We start from the raw sequence: 17,494 nt of genomic DNA, 5'->3' as shown, positions 1-17,494 counted from the left end.
AAAGGTGGCACTGCCGTCTTAGGATACGGCCACCTTGAAGGAGCCTGCTGATAAAAAGCAGGAGGCTATCCTGATGTCTGTATATACACACTCAGGTTCTATACTGAGACCTGCAATTGCCTCAGCATAAATAGTGCTGCTGCAGCGTGGTCTGATACCCTGTCAGATAATATTAATACCCTAGACAGGGATAATATTTTGCTAACATAGAGCATATTAAAGACGTCGTCTTATATATGAAGGATGCACAGAGGGATATTTGCCGGCTGGCATCCAGAATTAATGCAATGTCCATTCTGCCAGGAGGGTATTAGAAACCCGGCAGTGGACAGGTGATGCTGCCTGTAAAAGGCACATGGAGATTCTGCCTTATAAGGGTGAGGAATTGTTTGGGGATGGTCTCTGGGACCTCGTATCCACAGCAACAGCTGGGAAGAAAAATTTTTACCTCCGGTTTCCTCACAGCCTAAGAAAGCACCGTATTTTCAGGTACAGTCCTTTCGGCTTCAGAAAAGCAAGCGGGTCAAAGGCGCTTCCTTTCTGCACAGAGACAAGGGAAGAAGGAAAAAGCTGCACCAGCAGCCAGTTCCCAGGATCAAAAGTCTTCCCCCACTTCCTCTGAGTCCACCGCATGACGCTGGGGCTCCACAGGTGGAGACAGGTGCGGTAGGGGCGGGTCTCGGGAACTTCAGGGACCAGTGGGCTTGCCCATAGGTGGATCCCTAGGTTCTGCAAATAGTATCACAGGGATACAGGCTGGAGTTCGAGGCGACTCCCCCTCGCCGTTACCTCACATCAGCCTTGCCTGCTGCCCTCGGAGAAAGGTAGTACTGGCGGCAATTCACAAGCTGTACTTCCAGCAGGTGAAATCAAGGTACCCCTCCTTCAACAAGGCCGGGGTTACTATTCCAAAATGTTGTGGTACCAAAACCAGACGGTTCGGTGAGACCCATTCTAAAATGGAAAGCCTTGAACACTTATATACGAAGGTTCAAGTTCAAAATGGAATCGCTCAGGGCGATTATGGCAAGCCTGGAGAATTTCATGGTATCACTGGACATCAAGGATGCTTACCTGCATGTCCCTATTTACCCTCTTCACCAGGAGTACCTCAAAATTGTGGTACAGGATTGTCATTACCAATGCCAGACGTTGCCGTTAGTCTGTCCCCGGCACCGAGGTATTTACCAAGGTAATGGCCGAAATATCCCGTACTTGGACGATCTCCTTATAAAGGCGAGGTCCAGGGAGCAGTTGTTCGTCGGAGTAGCACTATCTCGGGAAGTGCTACAACAGCACGGCTGGATTCTGAATATTCCAAAGTCGCAGCTGGTTCCTACGACGCGTCTACTGTTCCTGGGTATGGTTCTGGACACAGAACAGGAAAAAAAAGGGTTTCTCACGGAGGAGAAGTCCAAGGAGTTGTCGTCTCTAGACAGAGACCTCCTAATACAAATACAGGTGTCGGTGCATCAATGCACGCGAGCCCTGGGAAAGATGGTAGCTTCTTACGAAGAAATTCCATTCGCCAGGTCCCATGCAGGGATTTTCCAGTGGGATCTGTTGGACAAGTGGTCCGGGTCGCATCTTCAGATGCATCGGCGGATAACCCTGTCTCCAAGGGCCAGGGTGTCGCTGTTGTGGTGGCTGCAGAGTGCTCATCTTCTAGGGGGCCGCAGATTCGGCATACAGGACTGGGTCCTGGTGACCACGGATGCCAGCCTTCGAGGCTGGGGGGCAGTCACATAGGGAAGAAACTTCCAAGGCTATGGAAAAGTCAGAAGACTTCCCTACACATAAATATTCTGGAACTAAGGGCCATTTACAATGCCCTAAGTCAGGCTAGACCCCGCTTCAACACCGGCCGGTGCTGATCCAGTCAGACAACATCACGGCGGTCGCCCATGTAAACCGACAGGGCGGCACAAGAAGCAGGATGGCGATGGCAGAAGCCACAAGGATTCTCCGATGGGCGGAAAATCATGTGTTAGCACTGTCCGCAGTGTTCATTCCCGGAGTGGACAACTGAGAAGCAGACTTTCTCAGAAGACACGACCTCCACCCGGGAGAGTGGGGACTTCATCCAGAAGTCTTCTAAATGATTGTACACCGTTGGGAAAGGCCACAGGTGGACATGATGGCGTCCCGCCTCAACAAAAAACTACAAAGATATTGCGCAGGTCAAGGGACCCTCAGGCGATAGCTGTGGACGCTCTGGTAACACCGTGGGTGTACCAGTCGGTGTATGTGTTCCCTTCTCTGCCTCTCTTACCCAGGGTAATGAGAATAATAAGAAGGAGAGGAGTAAGAACTATACTCATTGTTCCGGGTTGGCCAAGAAGAGCTTGGTAACCAGAACTCCAAGAAATGATCTCAGAGGACCTATGGCCTCTGCCGCTCTGACAGGACCTGCTGCAGCAGGGGGCCTGTCTGTTCCAAGACGTACCGCGGCTGCGTTTGACGGCATGGCGGTTGAACGCCGGATCCTGAAGGAAAAGGGAATTCTGGAGGAAGTTATCCCTACGCCAGTGGTTCCCAAACTTTTTTGAATCACGGCGCCCTAGAGTATCAGAATTTTTATCACGGCACCCCTAGTCCAAAAGTTTCTAATTGGGAAATTTATAAAAAATATGAATTTAAGTAAATTATGTTTATATGTCATACTTAGGTTCAGTTATGTGGTGAGGGACAAGCTTTGTTCTGTTTGTACACATATTTTATGACTGGCAGCCACAAGTACTAGTTTTTCCTATTACATGGATAATAAATATTTTGAATTGGTTCTGGACCACCAACCCGAGGCACCCCTACAAGTGTCCCACGGCACCCCAGGGTGCCACGGCACACAGTTTGGGAACCACTGCCCTACGCTATTTAAAGCTAGGAAAGAAGTGAACGCAAACCATTATCACCGCATATGGTGGAAATATGTTGCGTGCTCTGAGGCCAGGAAGGCCCCAAAGGAGAAATTTCAGCTAGGTCGATTTCTGCACTTCCTACAGTCAGAGGTGACTATGGGCCTAAAATTGGGTTCCATGAAGGTCCAGATTTCGGCTCTATCGATTTTCTTCCAAAATAGAACTGGCTTCACTGCCTGAAGTTCGGACTTTTGTTAAGGGAGTGCTGCATAGTCAGCCCCCGCTTGTGCCTCAAGTGGCACCGTGGGATCTCAACGTGGTGTTGGATTTCCTGAAGTCGCATTGGGTTGAGCCACTTAAATCCGTGGAGCTACAATACCTCACGTGGAAAGTGGTCATGCTGTGGGCCTTGGCGTCGGCCAGGCGTGTATCAGAATTGGCGGCTTTGTCATACAAAAGCCCTTATCTGTATTTTATATGGATAAGGCGGAATTGAGGACTCGTTCCCAATTCCTTCCTAAGGTGGTATCAGTTTTTCATGTGAACCAACCTATTGTGGTGCCTGCGGCTACTTGGAACTTGGAGGATTCCAAGTTACTGGACGTAGTCAGGGCCCTGAAAAGTATATGTTTCCAGGACGGCTGGAGTCAGGAAAACTGACTCGCTATTTATCCTGTATGCACCCAACAAGCTGGGTGCTCCTGCTTCTAAGCAGACTATTGCTCGCTGGATCTGTAGCACGATTCAGCTTGCACATGCTGCGGCTGGACTGCTGCACCCTAAATCTGTAAAAGCCCATTCCACAAGGAAAGTGGGCTCTTCTTGGGCGGCTGCCCGAGGGGTCTCGGCTTTACAACTTTGCCGAGCTGTTACTTGGTCGGGTTCAAACATTTTTGCAACAGTCTACAAGTTTGATACCCTGGCTGAGGAGGACCTAGAGTTTGCTCATTCGGTGCTGCAGGGTCATCCGCACTCTCCCGCCCGTTTGGGAGCTTTGGTATAATCCCCATGGTCCTTACGGAGTCCCAGCATCCACTTAGGACGTCAGAGAAAATAAGATTTTACTCACCGGTAAATCTATTTCTCGTAGTCCGTAGTGGATGCTGGGCGCCCATCCCAAGTGCGGATTGTCTGCAATACTTGTTTATAGTTATTGCCTAACTAAAGGGTTATTGTTGAGCCATCTGTTGAGAGGCTCAGTTATATTTCATACTGTTAACTGGGTATAGTATCACGAGTTATACGGTGTGATTGGTGTGGCTGGTATGAGTCTTACCCGGGATTCAAAATCCTTCCTAATTGTGTCAGCTCTTCCGGGCACAGTATCCTAACTGAGGTCTGGAGGAGGGTCTTAGTGGGAGGAGCCAGTGCACACCAGGTAGTCCTAAAGCTTTCTTTAGTTGTGCCCAGTCTCCTGCGGAGCCGCTAATCCCCATGGTCCTTACGGAGTCCCAGCATCCACTACGGACTATGAGAAATAGAGATGAGCGCCGGAAATTTTTCGGGTTTTGTGTTTTGGTTTTGGGTTCGGTTCCGCGGCCGTGTTTTGGGTTCGACCGCGTTTTGGTAAAACCTCACCGAATTTTTTTTGTCGGATTCGGGTGTGTTTTGGATTCGGGTGTTTTTTTCAAAAAACCCTAAAAAACAGCTTAAATCATAGAATTTGGGGGTCATTTTGATCCCAAAGTATTATTAACCTCAAAAACCATAATTTACACTCATTTTCAGTCTATTCTGAATACCTCACACCTCACAATATTATTTTTAGTCCTAAAATTTGCACCGAGGTCGCTGTGTGAGTAAGATAAGCGACCCTAGTGGCCGACACAAACACCGGGCCCATCTAGGAGTGGCACTGCAGTGTCACGCAGGATGTCCCTTCCAAAAAACCCTCCCCAAACCGCACATGACGCAAAGAAAAAAAGAGGCGCAATGAGGTAGCTGACTGTGTGAGTAAGATAAGCGACCCTAGTGGCCGACACAAACACCGGGCCCATCTAGGAGTGGCACTGCAGTGTCACGCAGGATGTCCCTTCCAAAAAACCCTCCCCAAACAGCACATGACGCAAAGAAAAAAAGAGGCGCAATGAGGTAGCTGACTGTGTGAGTAAGATAAGCGACCCTAGTGGCCGACACAAACACCGGGCCCATCTAAGAGTGGCACTGCAGTGTCACGCAGGATGGCCCTTCCAAAAAACCCTCCCCAAACAGCACATGACGCAAAGAAAAAAAGAGGCGCAATGAGGTAGCTGACTGTGTGAGTAAGATAAGCGACCCTAGTGGCCGACACAAACACCGGGCCCATCTAGGAGTGGCACTGCAGTGTCACGCAGGATGGCCCTTCCAAAAAACCCTCCCCAAACAGCACATGACGCAAAGAAAAAGAAAAGAAAAAAGAGGTGCAAGATGGAATTGTCCTTGGGCCCTCCCACCCACCCTTATGTTGTATAAACAGGACATGCACACTTTAACCAACCCATCATTTCAGTGACAGGGTCTGCCACACGACTGTGACTGATATGACGGGTTGGTTTGGACCCCCCCCCAAAAAAGAAGCAATTAATCTCTCCTTGCACAAACTGGCTCTACAGAGGCAAGATGTCCACCTCATCATCATCCTCCGATATATCACCGTGTACATCCCCCTCCTCACAGATTATCAATTCGTCCCCATTGGAATCCACCATCTCAGCTCCCTGTGTACTTTGTGGAGGCAATTGCTGCTGGTCAATGTCTCCGCGGAGGAATTGATTATAATTCATTTTAATGAACATCATCTTCTCCACATTTTCTGGATGTAACCTCGTACGCCGATTGCTGACAAGGTGAGCGGCGGCACTAAACACTCTTTCGGAGTACACACTTGTGGGAGGGCAACTTAGGTAGAATAAAGCCAGTTTGTGCAAGGGCCTCCAAATTGCCTCTTTTTCCTGCCAGTATAAGTACGGACTGTGTGACGTGCCTACTTGGATGCGGTCACTCATATAATCCTCCACCATTCTTTCAATGTTGAGAGAATCATATGCAGTGACAGTAGACGACATGTCCGTAATCGTTGGCAGGTCCTTCAGTCCGGACCAGATGTCAGCATCAGCAGTCGCTCCAGACTGCCCTGCATCACCGCCAGCGGGTGGGCTCGGAATTCTGAGCCTTTTCCTCGCACCCCCAGTTGCGGGAGAATGTGAAGGAGGAGATGTTGACAGGTCGCGTTCCGCTTGACTTGACAATTTTCTCACCAGCAGGTCTTTCAACCCCAGCAGACTTGTGTCTGCCGGAAAGAGAGATCCAAGGTAGGTTTTAAATCTAGGATCGAGCACGGTGGCCAAAATGTAGTGCTCTGATTTCAACAGATTGACCACCCGTGAATCCTTGTTAAGCGAATTAAGGGCTCCATCCACAAGTCCCACATGCCTAGCGGAATCGCTCCGTGTTAGCTCCTCCTTCAATGTCTCCAGCTTCTTCTGCAAAAGCCTGATGAGGGGAATGACCTGACTCAGGCTGGCAGTGTCTGAACTGACTTCACGTGTGGCAAGTTCAAAGGGCATCAGAACCTTGCACAACGTTGAAATCATTCTCCACTGCACTTGAGACAGGTGCATTCCACCTCCTATATCGTGCTCAATTGTATAGGCTTGAATGGCCTTTTGCTGCTCCTCCAACCTCTGAAGCATATAGAGGGTTGAATTCCACCTCGTTACCACTTCTTGCTTCAGATGATGGCAGGGCAGGTTCAGTAGTTTTTGGTGGTGCTCCAGTCTTCTGTACGTGGTGCCTGTACGCCGAAAGTGTCCCGCAATTCTTCTGGCCACCGACAGCATCTCTTGCACGCCCCTGTCGTTTTTTTAAAAATTCTGCACCACCAAATTCAAGGTATGTGCAAAACATGGGACGTGCTGGAATTTGCCCATATTTAATGCACACACAATATTGCTGGCGTTGTCCGATGCCACAAATCCACAGGAGAGTCCAATTGGGGTAAGCCATTCTGCGATGATCTTCCTCAGTTGCCGTAAGAGGTTTTTAGCTGTGTGCGTATTCTGGAAAGCGGTGATACAAAGCGTAGCCTGCCTAGGAAAGAGTTGGCGTTTGCGAGATGCTGCTACTGGTGCCGCCGCTGCTGTTCTTGCGGCGGGAGTCCATACATCTACCCAGTGGGCTGTCACAGTCATATAGTCCTGACCCTGCCCTGCTCCACTTGTCCACATGTCCGTGGTTAAGTGGACATTGGGTACAACTGCATTTTTTAGGACACTGGTGAGTCTTTTTCTGACGTCCGTGTACATTCTCGGTATCGCCTGCCTACAGAAGTGGAACCTAGATGGTATTTGGTAACGGGGGCACACTGCCTCAATAAATTGTCTAGTTCCCTGTGAACTAACGGCGGATACCGGACGCACGTCTAACACCAACATAGTTGTCAAGGCCTCAGTTATCCGCTTTGCAGCAGGATGACTGCTGTGATATTTCATCTTCCTCGCAAAGGACTGTTGGACAGTCAATTGCTTACTGGAAGTAGTACAAGTGGGCTTACGACTTCGCCTCTGGGATGACCATCGACTCCCAGCAGCAACAACAGCAGCGCCAGCAGCAGTAGGCGTTACATGCAAGGATGCATCGGAGGAATCCCAGGCAGGAGAGGACTCGTCAGAATTGCCAGTGACATGGCCTGCAGGACTATTGGCATTCCTGGGGAAGGAGGAAATTGACACTGAGGGAGTTGGTGGGGTGGTTTGCGTGAGCTTGGTTACAAGAGGAAGGGATTTACTGGTCAGTGGACTGCTTCCGCTGTCGCCCAAAGTTTTTGAACTTGTCACTGACTTATTATGAATGCGCTGCAGGTGACGTATAAGGGAGGATGTTCCGAGGTGGTTAACGTCCTTACCCCTACTTATTACAGCTTGACAAAGGGAACACACGGCTTGACAAATGTTGTCCGCATTTCTGGTGAAATACTTCCACACCGAAGAGCTGATTTTTTTGGTATTTTCACCAGGCATGTCAACGGCCATATTCCTCCCACGGACAACAGGTGTCTCCCCGGGTGCCTGACTTAAACAAACCACCTCACCATCAGAATCCTCCTGGTCAATTTCCTCCCCAGCGCCAGCAACACCCATATCCTCCTCATCCTGGTGTACTTCAACACTGACATCTTCAATCTGACTATCAGGAACTGGACTGCGGGTGCTCCTTCCAGCACTTGCAGGGGGCGTGCAAATGGTGGAAGGCGCATGCTCTTCACGTCCAGTGTTGGGAAGGTCAGGCATCGCAACCGACACAATTGGACTCTCCTTGTGGATTTGGGATTTCGAAGAACGCACAGTTCTTTGCGGTGCTTTTGCCAGCTTGAGTCTTTTCAGTTTTCTAGCGAGAGGCTGAGTGCTTCCATCCTCATGTGAAGCTGAACCACTAGCCATGAACATAGGCCAGGGCCTCAGCCGTTCCTTGCCACTCCGTGTGGTAAATGGCATATTGGCAAGTTTACGCTTCTCCTCCGACAATTTTATTTTAGGTTTTGGAGTCCTTTTTTTACTGATATTTGGTGTTTTGGATTTGACATGCTCTGTACTATGACATTGGGCATCGGCCTTGGCAGACGACGTTGCTGGCATTTCATCGTCTCGGCCATGACTAGTGGCAGCAGCTTCAGCACGAGGTGGAAGTGGATCTTGATCTTTCCCTAATTTTGGAACCTCAACATTTTTGTTCTCCATATTTTAATAGGCACAACTAAAAGGCACCTCAGGTAAACAATGGAGATGGATGGATACTAGTATACAATTATGGATGGACTGCCGAGTGCCGACACAGAGGTAGCTACAGCCGTGGACTATTGTACTGTACTGTGTCTGCTGCTAATATAGACTGGTTGATAAAGAGATGTAGTATGTATGTATAAAGAAGAAAGAAAAAAAAACCACGGGTAGGTGGTATACAATTATGGATGGACTGCCGAGTGCCGACACAGAGGTAGCTACAGCCGTGGACTACTGTACTGTGTCTGCTGCTAATATAGACTGGATGATAATGAGATGTAGTATGTATGTATAAAGAAGAAAGAAAAAAAAACCACGGGTAGGTGGTATACAATTATGGACGGACTGCCGAGTGCCGACACAGAGGTAGCTACAGCCGTGGACTACCGTACTGTGTCTGCTGCTAATATAGACTGGTTGATAATGAGATGTAGTATGTATAAAGAAGAAAGAAAAAAAAAACCACGGGTAGGTGGTATACAATTATGGACGGACTGCCGAGTGCCGACACAGAGGTAGCTACAGCCGTGGACTACCGTACTGTACTGTGTCTGCTGCTAATATAGACTGGATGATAATGAGATGTAGTATGTATAAAGAAGAAAGAAAAAAAAACCACGGGTAGGTGGTATACAATTATGGACGGACTGCCGAGTGCCGACACAGAGGTAGCTACAGCCGTGGACTACCGTACTGTACTGTGTCTGCTGCTAATATAGACTGGTTGATAAAGAGATGTAGTATGTATGTATAAAGAAGAAAGAAAAAAAACACGGGTAGGTGGTATACAATTATGGATGGACTGCCGAGTGCCGACACAGAGGTAGCTACAGCCGTGGACTACTGTACTGTGTCTGCTGCTAATATAGACTGGTTGATAAAGAGATGTAGTATGTATGTATAAAGAAGAAAGAAAAAAAAACCACGGGTAGGTGGTATACAATTATGGACGGACTGCCGAGTGCCGACACAGAGGTAGCTACAGCCGTGGACTACCGTACTGTACTGTGTCTGCTGCTAATATAGACTGGTTGATAAAGAGATGTAGTATGTATAAAGAAGAAAGAAAAAAAAACCACGGGTAGGTGGTATACAATTATGGATGGACTGCCGAGTGCCGACACAGAGGTAGCTACAGCCGTGGACTACTGTACTGTGTCTGCTGCTAATATAGACTGGTTGATAAAGAGATGTAGTATGTATGTATAAAGAAGAAAGAAAAAAAAACCACGGGTAGGTGGTATACAATTATGGACGGACTGCCGAGTGCCGACACAGAGGTAGCTACAGCCGTGGACTACCGTACTGTACTGTGTCTGCTGCTAATATAGACTGGTTGATAAAGAGATGTAGTATGTATGTATAAAGAAGAAAGAAAAAAAAACCACGAGTAGGTGGTATACAATTATGGATGGACTGCCGAGTGCCGACACAGAGGTAGCTACAGCCGTGGACTACTGTACTGTGTCTGCTGCTAATATAGACTGGTTGATAAAGAGATGTAGTATGTATGTATAAAGAAGAAAGAAAAAAAAACCACGGGTAGGTGGTATACAATTATGGATGGACTGCCGAGTGCCGACACAGAGGTAGCTACAGCCGTGGACTACTGTACTGTGTCTGCTGCTAATATAGACTGGTTGATAAAGAGATGTAGTATGTATGTATAAAGAAGAAAGAAAAAAAAACCACGGGTAGGTGGTATACAATTATGGATGGACTGCCGAGTACCGACACAGAGGTAGCTACAGCCGTGAACTACCGTACTGTGTCTGCTGCGACTGGATGATAAATAATGATATAAAAAATATATATATATCACTACTGCAGCCGGACAGGTATATATTATATAATGACGGACCTGCTGGACACTGTCTGTCAGCAGAATGAGTTTTTTATAGAATTAAAAAAAAAACACCACACAAGTCACACGACGAGTGTTTAACTTTTTCAGGCAATCACAATATAGTATACTACTAACTATACTGGTGGTCAGTGTGGTCAGGTCACTGGTCAGTCACACTGGCAGTGGCACTCCTGCAGCAAAAGTGTGCACTGTTTAATTTTAATAATATGTACTCCTGGCTCCTGCTATAACCTATAACTGGCACTGCTCCCCAGTCTCCCCCACAATTATAAGCTGTGTGAGCACAGTCAGATATATACATAGATGATGCAGCACACTGGGCTGAGCAGTGCACACAGATATGGTATGTGACTGAGTCACTGTGTATCATTTTTTTCAGGCAGAGAACGGATTATATTAAATAAAACTGCACTGTCTGGTGGTCACTGTGGTCAGTCACTACTAAACTCTGCACTCTCTACAGTACTCCTAAGCTCCAGTAAATCAAGTGTCTCTGTCTCAAATCAATCTCACTCTCTCTCTTCTAATCTAAATGGAGAGGACGCCAGCCACGTCCTCTCCCTATCAATCTCAATGCACGTGTGAAAATGGCGGCGACGCGCGGCTCCTTATATAGAATCCGAGTCTCGCGAGAATCCGACAGCGTCATGATGACGTTCGGGCGCGCTCGGGTTAACCGAGCAAGGCGGGAAGATCCGAGTCGCTCGGACCCGTGAAAAAAAAACATGAAGTTCGGGCGGGTTCGGATTCCGAGGAACCGAACCCGCTCATCTCTAACGAGAAATAGATTTACCGGTGAGTAAAATCTTATTTTTTGCACAAATACTGACCCATTTTCGTGCAAGAAGTCCCCAAATCCATGGGGTATGTTAACTAAGGTGCAAGGTTTTTTTTTTAGAAGTGGAGATGTTTCCCATAGCAACCAATCACATTCTAGCTATTATCTTCTAGAAGCAGCTAGATAAATGTTAAGTGCAATCTGATTGGTTGCTGTGAGCAACAGCTCCACTTCCGTAAAAACTCACACCTTAGTTAATATACCCCTATGTGTTTTTGCGTTTTTGTGGCCGTGAAAACAGGAGCAGAGATTAAAAAAACATCCCAGATGCTGACGACTATCGGGGCTAATTGAACTAGCCCCCGGAGATCAAGCAGCGCGGCTAATTGAATTCCCGCCATAAGGTGCGTTCCTGCTCCAGGCTGGAACCCATGCGTTGCTCTCCTCCTCTATTTTGTGTCTTGTTGGGTGTTTTTTTGTTTTGTTTTTTTAGACTGTATGCTGACAATAACAAATGTTGAAAATGTTTTCTGTTTTAATATACTTTTCAGGTAATTGCTATAGTTCATTTACATTTGGTGTTTTGTTTGCTTTTTTTTCTGCTTCCAAAGCTAATGTAGCACAAACAAAACCTGGTATAGTGTGATAGTCAAGGTGTGTTTAGTTGAAAGTGTTTGCTAACAATTGCGTGCCTGTGATTATCTTGCTTTTGTTTATCAGAGCAAATAGGAGTCTAAAGAAGGCCTCTACTGCTAAATGTTTGCTGTCTGTCTCCATCTAGGGGCTATTTGTTGTATTTCAGGCTTGCAGAGCTGCTATATTTTTCTCTGCATGTCCACATTTCTGCAATTGTTAATCATTTGCAATGAATTTAAATATATTCATTTTAACACATCCATTTAAGAAGTGCTTGACTGCACTAGAATGGTGCAATGTTAGTACAGGTTGAGTATCCCATATCCAAATATTCCGAAATACGGAATATTCCGAAATACGGACTTTTTTGAGTGAGAGTGAGATAGTAAAACCTTTGTTTTTTGATGGCTCAATGTACACAAACTTTGTTTAATACACAAAGTTATTAATAATATTGTATTAAATGACCTTCAGGCTGTGTGTATAAGGTGTATATGAAACATAAATTAATTGTGTGAATGTAGACACACTTTGTTTAATGCACAAAGTTATAAAAAATATTGGCTAAAATTACCTTCAGGCTGTGTGTATAAGGTGTATATGAAACATAAATTCATTCTGTGCTTAGACTTAGGTCCCATCACCATGATATCTCTTTATGGTATTTAATTATTCCAAAATACGGAAAAATCCGATATCCAAAATACCTCTGGTCCCAAGCATTTTGGATAAGGGATACTCAACCTGTAACTATTTATGTGCTGTTTCCCCTGTAGACTATGCATTAGTCTCCTGCAAACTAATGGACTACTACAGTGTCCCCTCCTGGGTCACACAGCAAAAGAATTGCCCCGCTTGCAGCTGATACAAAATGCAGTTGCCAGGCTGATCGCTAACCAGCCCCATTCCTACCACATAACTCCCATAATTCTCTGCTCCTTTCACGGGCTGCCTGTAAGATGGTGAATTTATTTCAAGATTGGTTTTCTGATTTTCAAAGCCCTACATAACCAGGGCCCATTTATTATTATTATTATTATTATTATTATTATTATTATTATTATTATTAAATGCTCAACTAAACCAGTTGCATTATTTAAATACTTCGTTTCACTGATATACAATATACTAGCATGTTTTTATTACATGGAGCTCTTAAAATGTAGCCATTTATACAATCTGATCTATTTTAACAGTGCAGTTTAATACACTAGTGTACACCACCCGATTTTTAAAATTGACATACAAAATAAATATATATATATATATAAAATATACTTTTTAACCGTACCATTTGAACAGTAATAAGGCCTGTTAAATTGGAGGAGTGCCCCACTGAAGGCTATTACTTCATGTCTGTCTTGCAGAGAGTGTGCTCAGTCAGGCAGGGGTGAAGGTAGAGCATGGTAGTAGGATGGACCATTGAGGTAGTTTTGGTACAGAGGACAGTGGCAAACACCCTTATAACTGTCTGGGGAGAGGGTAACCCGCTGTCTCCTTGTAAATGGTAAAAAAGGTGGATGATTACCATTCACCCAGCCTCCCTGCTCTCATTGGCTGTCTGTGGGGTGTGTAATATATTTTACCCCAACTTATGGTCCATTAAAGGGGAATTATAGTACTATGTTTATAAGAGAGGAGATGTACTGTTTGCTCATCTGCTATTACAGTAATTACAAAGCATATTAGATCATGGAAGGCCTTCATCTTTTATATAGAAGGTCAGCAACCCCCCGCACATTCCCCAGAAGTGCCAAGTGGGACAGTTTTTAGTGGCAAGCCGACGGATATGCTAGGCTATAAGGAAACAGTGGGCGGCTTAGAACTTCAGTTGTGCCTAGTCACCTGGTCTAACCGATAAGTGGCTTCTCCTGAGTTGCTATGCCTTGGTAGTGAGCTTGGTGCGTAGCTCCTCCCCTGGTTCCCCAGCATCACTGCTCATTATCTTTCCCTCACAGTTTCCAAAGTTAGCCAGGACCAGTTAAGAGGTATGTTTAGCCACCCACACCACCTTTGCTTCGCAGGTGCAGATTAGCGACATGACCACCAGCCTTGTGCTTAGGGGGTCTAGTACACCCCCTCCTAATGTAGTTTGGAAGTGGATAGGTGAAGGTAAGGTAACAACGAACGGGCCTTCAGTCCGGCACTGTTGCTATAGCCTGCACTTGCTGCAAAGTGGGGTAAGATAATAGTGGATTATTTTATTTTACCAGTTGGAACAGGTGTTAGGTGATGGTCTTCAATCACAGTATCTTGAGGAGTATGCCAATTACGACAAATAGGATATAAGCAAGCTATGCATAGAATAGCGGTTAGTAATGCCTGGGAGCACCCCCATCTCCCCATCCTCCTTACCCTCAGGCTTCTGGCCATCCACTTACTGTACATGAGAGGGAGGTATGGAGATGCTTTGGAATCTACCTAAATAATGATACAGGTATCTTACATCCACCCCAGCTTTGTGAAACAGTACATTCAAAGAAAATTTAAATAGGGAACATCAGAGTCATTTATGAGAAATAGGCAAGAGAGGACTACAGTAGTGTATGCTGCTGTCATGGTAGGTTGTCTTTTGGCCAATAAAGCCCACAGGGAATCGTTGTATAAACTGGTTGAAGGGTAACGGGAAGAGCATGCCTGAACTTAAAGCAAAAATATCAAACTCTTAAGAGAACAGTTTAACCAAAAATAATGAAAGTGATTGGATGCAGTGATTGCTGGTAGCCTTTCTTCATAAATGCTGTCCTATGCACATACACTCATTGTCACCTAGAGCTCAGTAATGCTAAGTTAGTGTGTATCAGTGCTTGGAACACATCAGAGCTTTTGAAGATGTTATATACAGAGGGGTGTTTAGCCTTCTCAGTAAAGTGCAGTTACAGTACACACAGATGTGTCCTCATACACTATTGCTGCATTCGTGCCAAGCAGCCCTTTGTGGCCCAAATCTTGTGCGACTCAGCATGTGGTGATTGTGTTTTTGTGTCTTAGTCGCAATGCGATGCCACAAAAAACGCTACAATGCAGCGCCCGTTGATTTTTTTTTTTTTTTTTGTCACGCCAAATTCTGTTGTGCTTTGTATACAGATTCAGACTCGTGCACAGGTATACAAGTGTCTGAATCTGTGCCGTCTCATGAAGCAATGCTGTTGCATCAGATTGTGAATTAGATGTCAGTTTTGGTGAGTAAGCAGAGTCTCACAAAACCTGGCGGCTCCCTCGCGGCTGCATGGTGTATTTTGGCTAGGTGTATGAGGACACAGCTGCAGAACACACCCTATATAATGTGCTTCTCTCCTGGGCGTACTAGGGAAGGTTTAAAAGACTTTGTATTTTTTCTCAGAAAGACTTATTATTGCTTTTCAACTATTTTGTGTCCTTTAAAGATCAAAAATAACACAGTGTAGTTACAGTAGCTTGCAGTTTATAATCATTTCTCATTTCATCAGTGATTTATTTTCCAATATCATATAAGTAGTTGTTGGTGTATTCTGCTTTCTATAGGCTTGAGGCTTTATATGCAATTCCGGGTAGGCCATCACACAGCCCCCTGTGCAGCTCCAGTCTATAGGATTGTTATGAGCAATGTGTTTTGTGGTACCTGGAAGTAACTCTCTTAATGCTTGCTTTGCTTCTCCCCCTCCAGGACTATGTTCTCGCTGTAGACGCCTATCACACGGTAACAAAGTATTATCCAGAGCAGGAGCCACAGTTGCTTAGCGGCATCGGGAGGATTTTTCTTCAGGTAATTGCCGACAAGTGAACCAATACATTTCCTTCCATCTAGTTATGTGGTCATTAAGTAAGATGAAATATTGGGAAAGAAAAAGCCACAGGGGACCTTATTTGTTCTAGTGTTCATCCTGTAAATTGGACATTAGAATTATTAGCTAATGATTAGTAGGTTTGGAAGCGTGTCCAAATGATGATTTGATGCTGGAGTTATGGAAGGTATAGAGCACGGGGAGCGAGAACTCCCACCGGAGAATGAGATGTTTTTTGTGCTCCAATCTTACAGGAAGATGTAAGCCCTGGGCTTATGAAACTCTGCTCTAATCCCCTTGTCAGAGTTGTTCCAGTTTTTTACACTGGTTGGCATATCAGTCCTGACAGGTGTCCAGAATATACTTATTGTGTGAATGCAATAGGCCTTCAGCAGACTGTGACCTTCTTGGCTGCATTGAGCCATATAAGGCCACAGTCTTCATCCCACAGTCTTCATCCCACAGGTCCGGACTCCCTTGGCATCAGTTGTATGTGCAGTAGGGACAGTTGCAGTGATATGGCGTGTTTTAGCACACTGTTGCCATCCCTACAGGAACTGGAGGCCATCATTTTAGAGTTCCTACTAGATCATCCTCTGAACTTGTACAACAAATGTCCAAGACGGGTCAAAGTTGATGTGAAGGCAGTATGCAGCTATTGCATCCATTGTTTTGGTGTATTGTTTGGTGTGTCCATTGATATTATTCCTGTCCGACTTCCTTCCTTTGCCACCAATGATTATAACCTTACTTTAAATATTTTATGCTCTGATGAGACCCTTTCTTTAGCTCCCTTTCGTGTAATTGTGTGTGTCATTTATGTCCAAAAACATACTAGTAAGCATATAGATTACTTTTATATCTTTCCTCAAGTCTTAATTTGGTTACTTAGAGGTGGCCATTGAGTATCCAGTTTCCAGGTCGACCACACTTAGGTCGACAGTCATTAGGTCGACCATTATTGCTTGACATGGCCTATAGGTCGAAATGGTCACTAGGTCGACATGTTTTTCACATTTTTTGAGCTTTTTCATACTTTACGATCCATGTGGACTACGATTGGGAATAGTAACCTGTGCCGAGAGCAGCGTTAGTGGAGCGAAGCACCTTGCCCAAAGCATGGTGAGCGAAGCGAGCCATGTGAGGGGACACGGTGCACTAATTGGAGTTCACGGTCACTTTACAAAGAAAACGACACCTAAAAAAACTAATGTCGACCTTTTCCCACGTCGACCTAGTCACTGCCGACCTAATGACTGTCGACCTAAGTGTGGTCGACCCTATGAGCCACATCTGGCCATTGTTGCTTAGAGTTAAGCTGGGTACACACTGTGCTGTGATTGGGCCCAATGACCATTTCCAACTTGTAGAGCGTGTACACAGTTACTGTGGCCAACTGCCCTTCCAAAACCAGAAGTATCTGTTCCTCAGATCTGGACTGTTAGCATGAGGGGCAACAGACAGCTCGCCCAACATTCACATTTGGCCCACAGCTCCTTTTACTTTGAGCCAACTGGGTGTCTCTCTCTCTCTCTCTCTCTCTCTCTCTCTCCTCTCCTCTTTCTCCCTGCCTGTAATAAGAGCTGGAGCCCCAGGTTCTAAAATCAGAAAATAAGACTGAACTTGATCTCATTCCTTGCCTGGAGCAGCCAGCTCGTGCACCTCGTGCCCTCAGCCACACAATGCTAAGTGGTCATGCAGCATATTCTTCAGTAAAGATGTGTGGTTCCAGCTATATCATTAGGACAAAGTAGGGCATTTTTAAATAGATAATGCTTTTGGCTAGATAATACTTGTTGGAATGGGGAGATGATGCATTGGGAAGATGAATGAAG

The 17,494-nt window shown here is 45.7% G+C and overlaps 1 protein-coding gene across 2 annotated transcripts in view; it reads left to right on the top strand.

Annotated features, from left to right (window-relative positions):
• Positions 1-17,494, top strand: part of TRAPPC12 (trafficking protein particle complex subunit 12) — a 298,877-nt gene that overhangs the window by 248,380 nt on the left and 33,003 nt on the right. For both annotated transcript variants that reach the window (XM_063915478.1, XM_063915477.1), the window contains exon 9: positions 15,542-15,640. In XM_063915478.1, coding sequence (XP_063771548.1) covers positions 15,542-15,640 — 99 coding nt within the window. The remainder of the gene's footprint in view (positions 1-15,541; positions 15,641-17,494) is intronic.

Source organism: Pseudophryne corroboree, chromosome 4 (assembly GCF_028390025.1).
Source record: "Pseudophryne corroboree isolate aPseCor3 chromosome 4, aPseCor3.hap2, whole genome shotgun sequence".
NCBI lineage: Eukaryota > Metazoa > Chordata > Amphibia > Anura > Myobatrachidae > Pseudophryne > Pseudophryne corroboree.
Note: the sequence above shows the minus strand (reverse complement) of the source record. Positions and strands in the feature narration are given on the sequence as shown.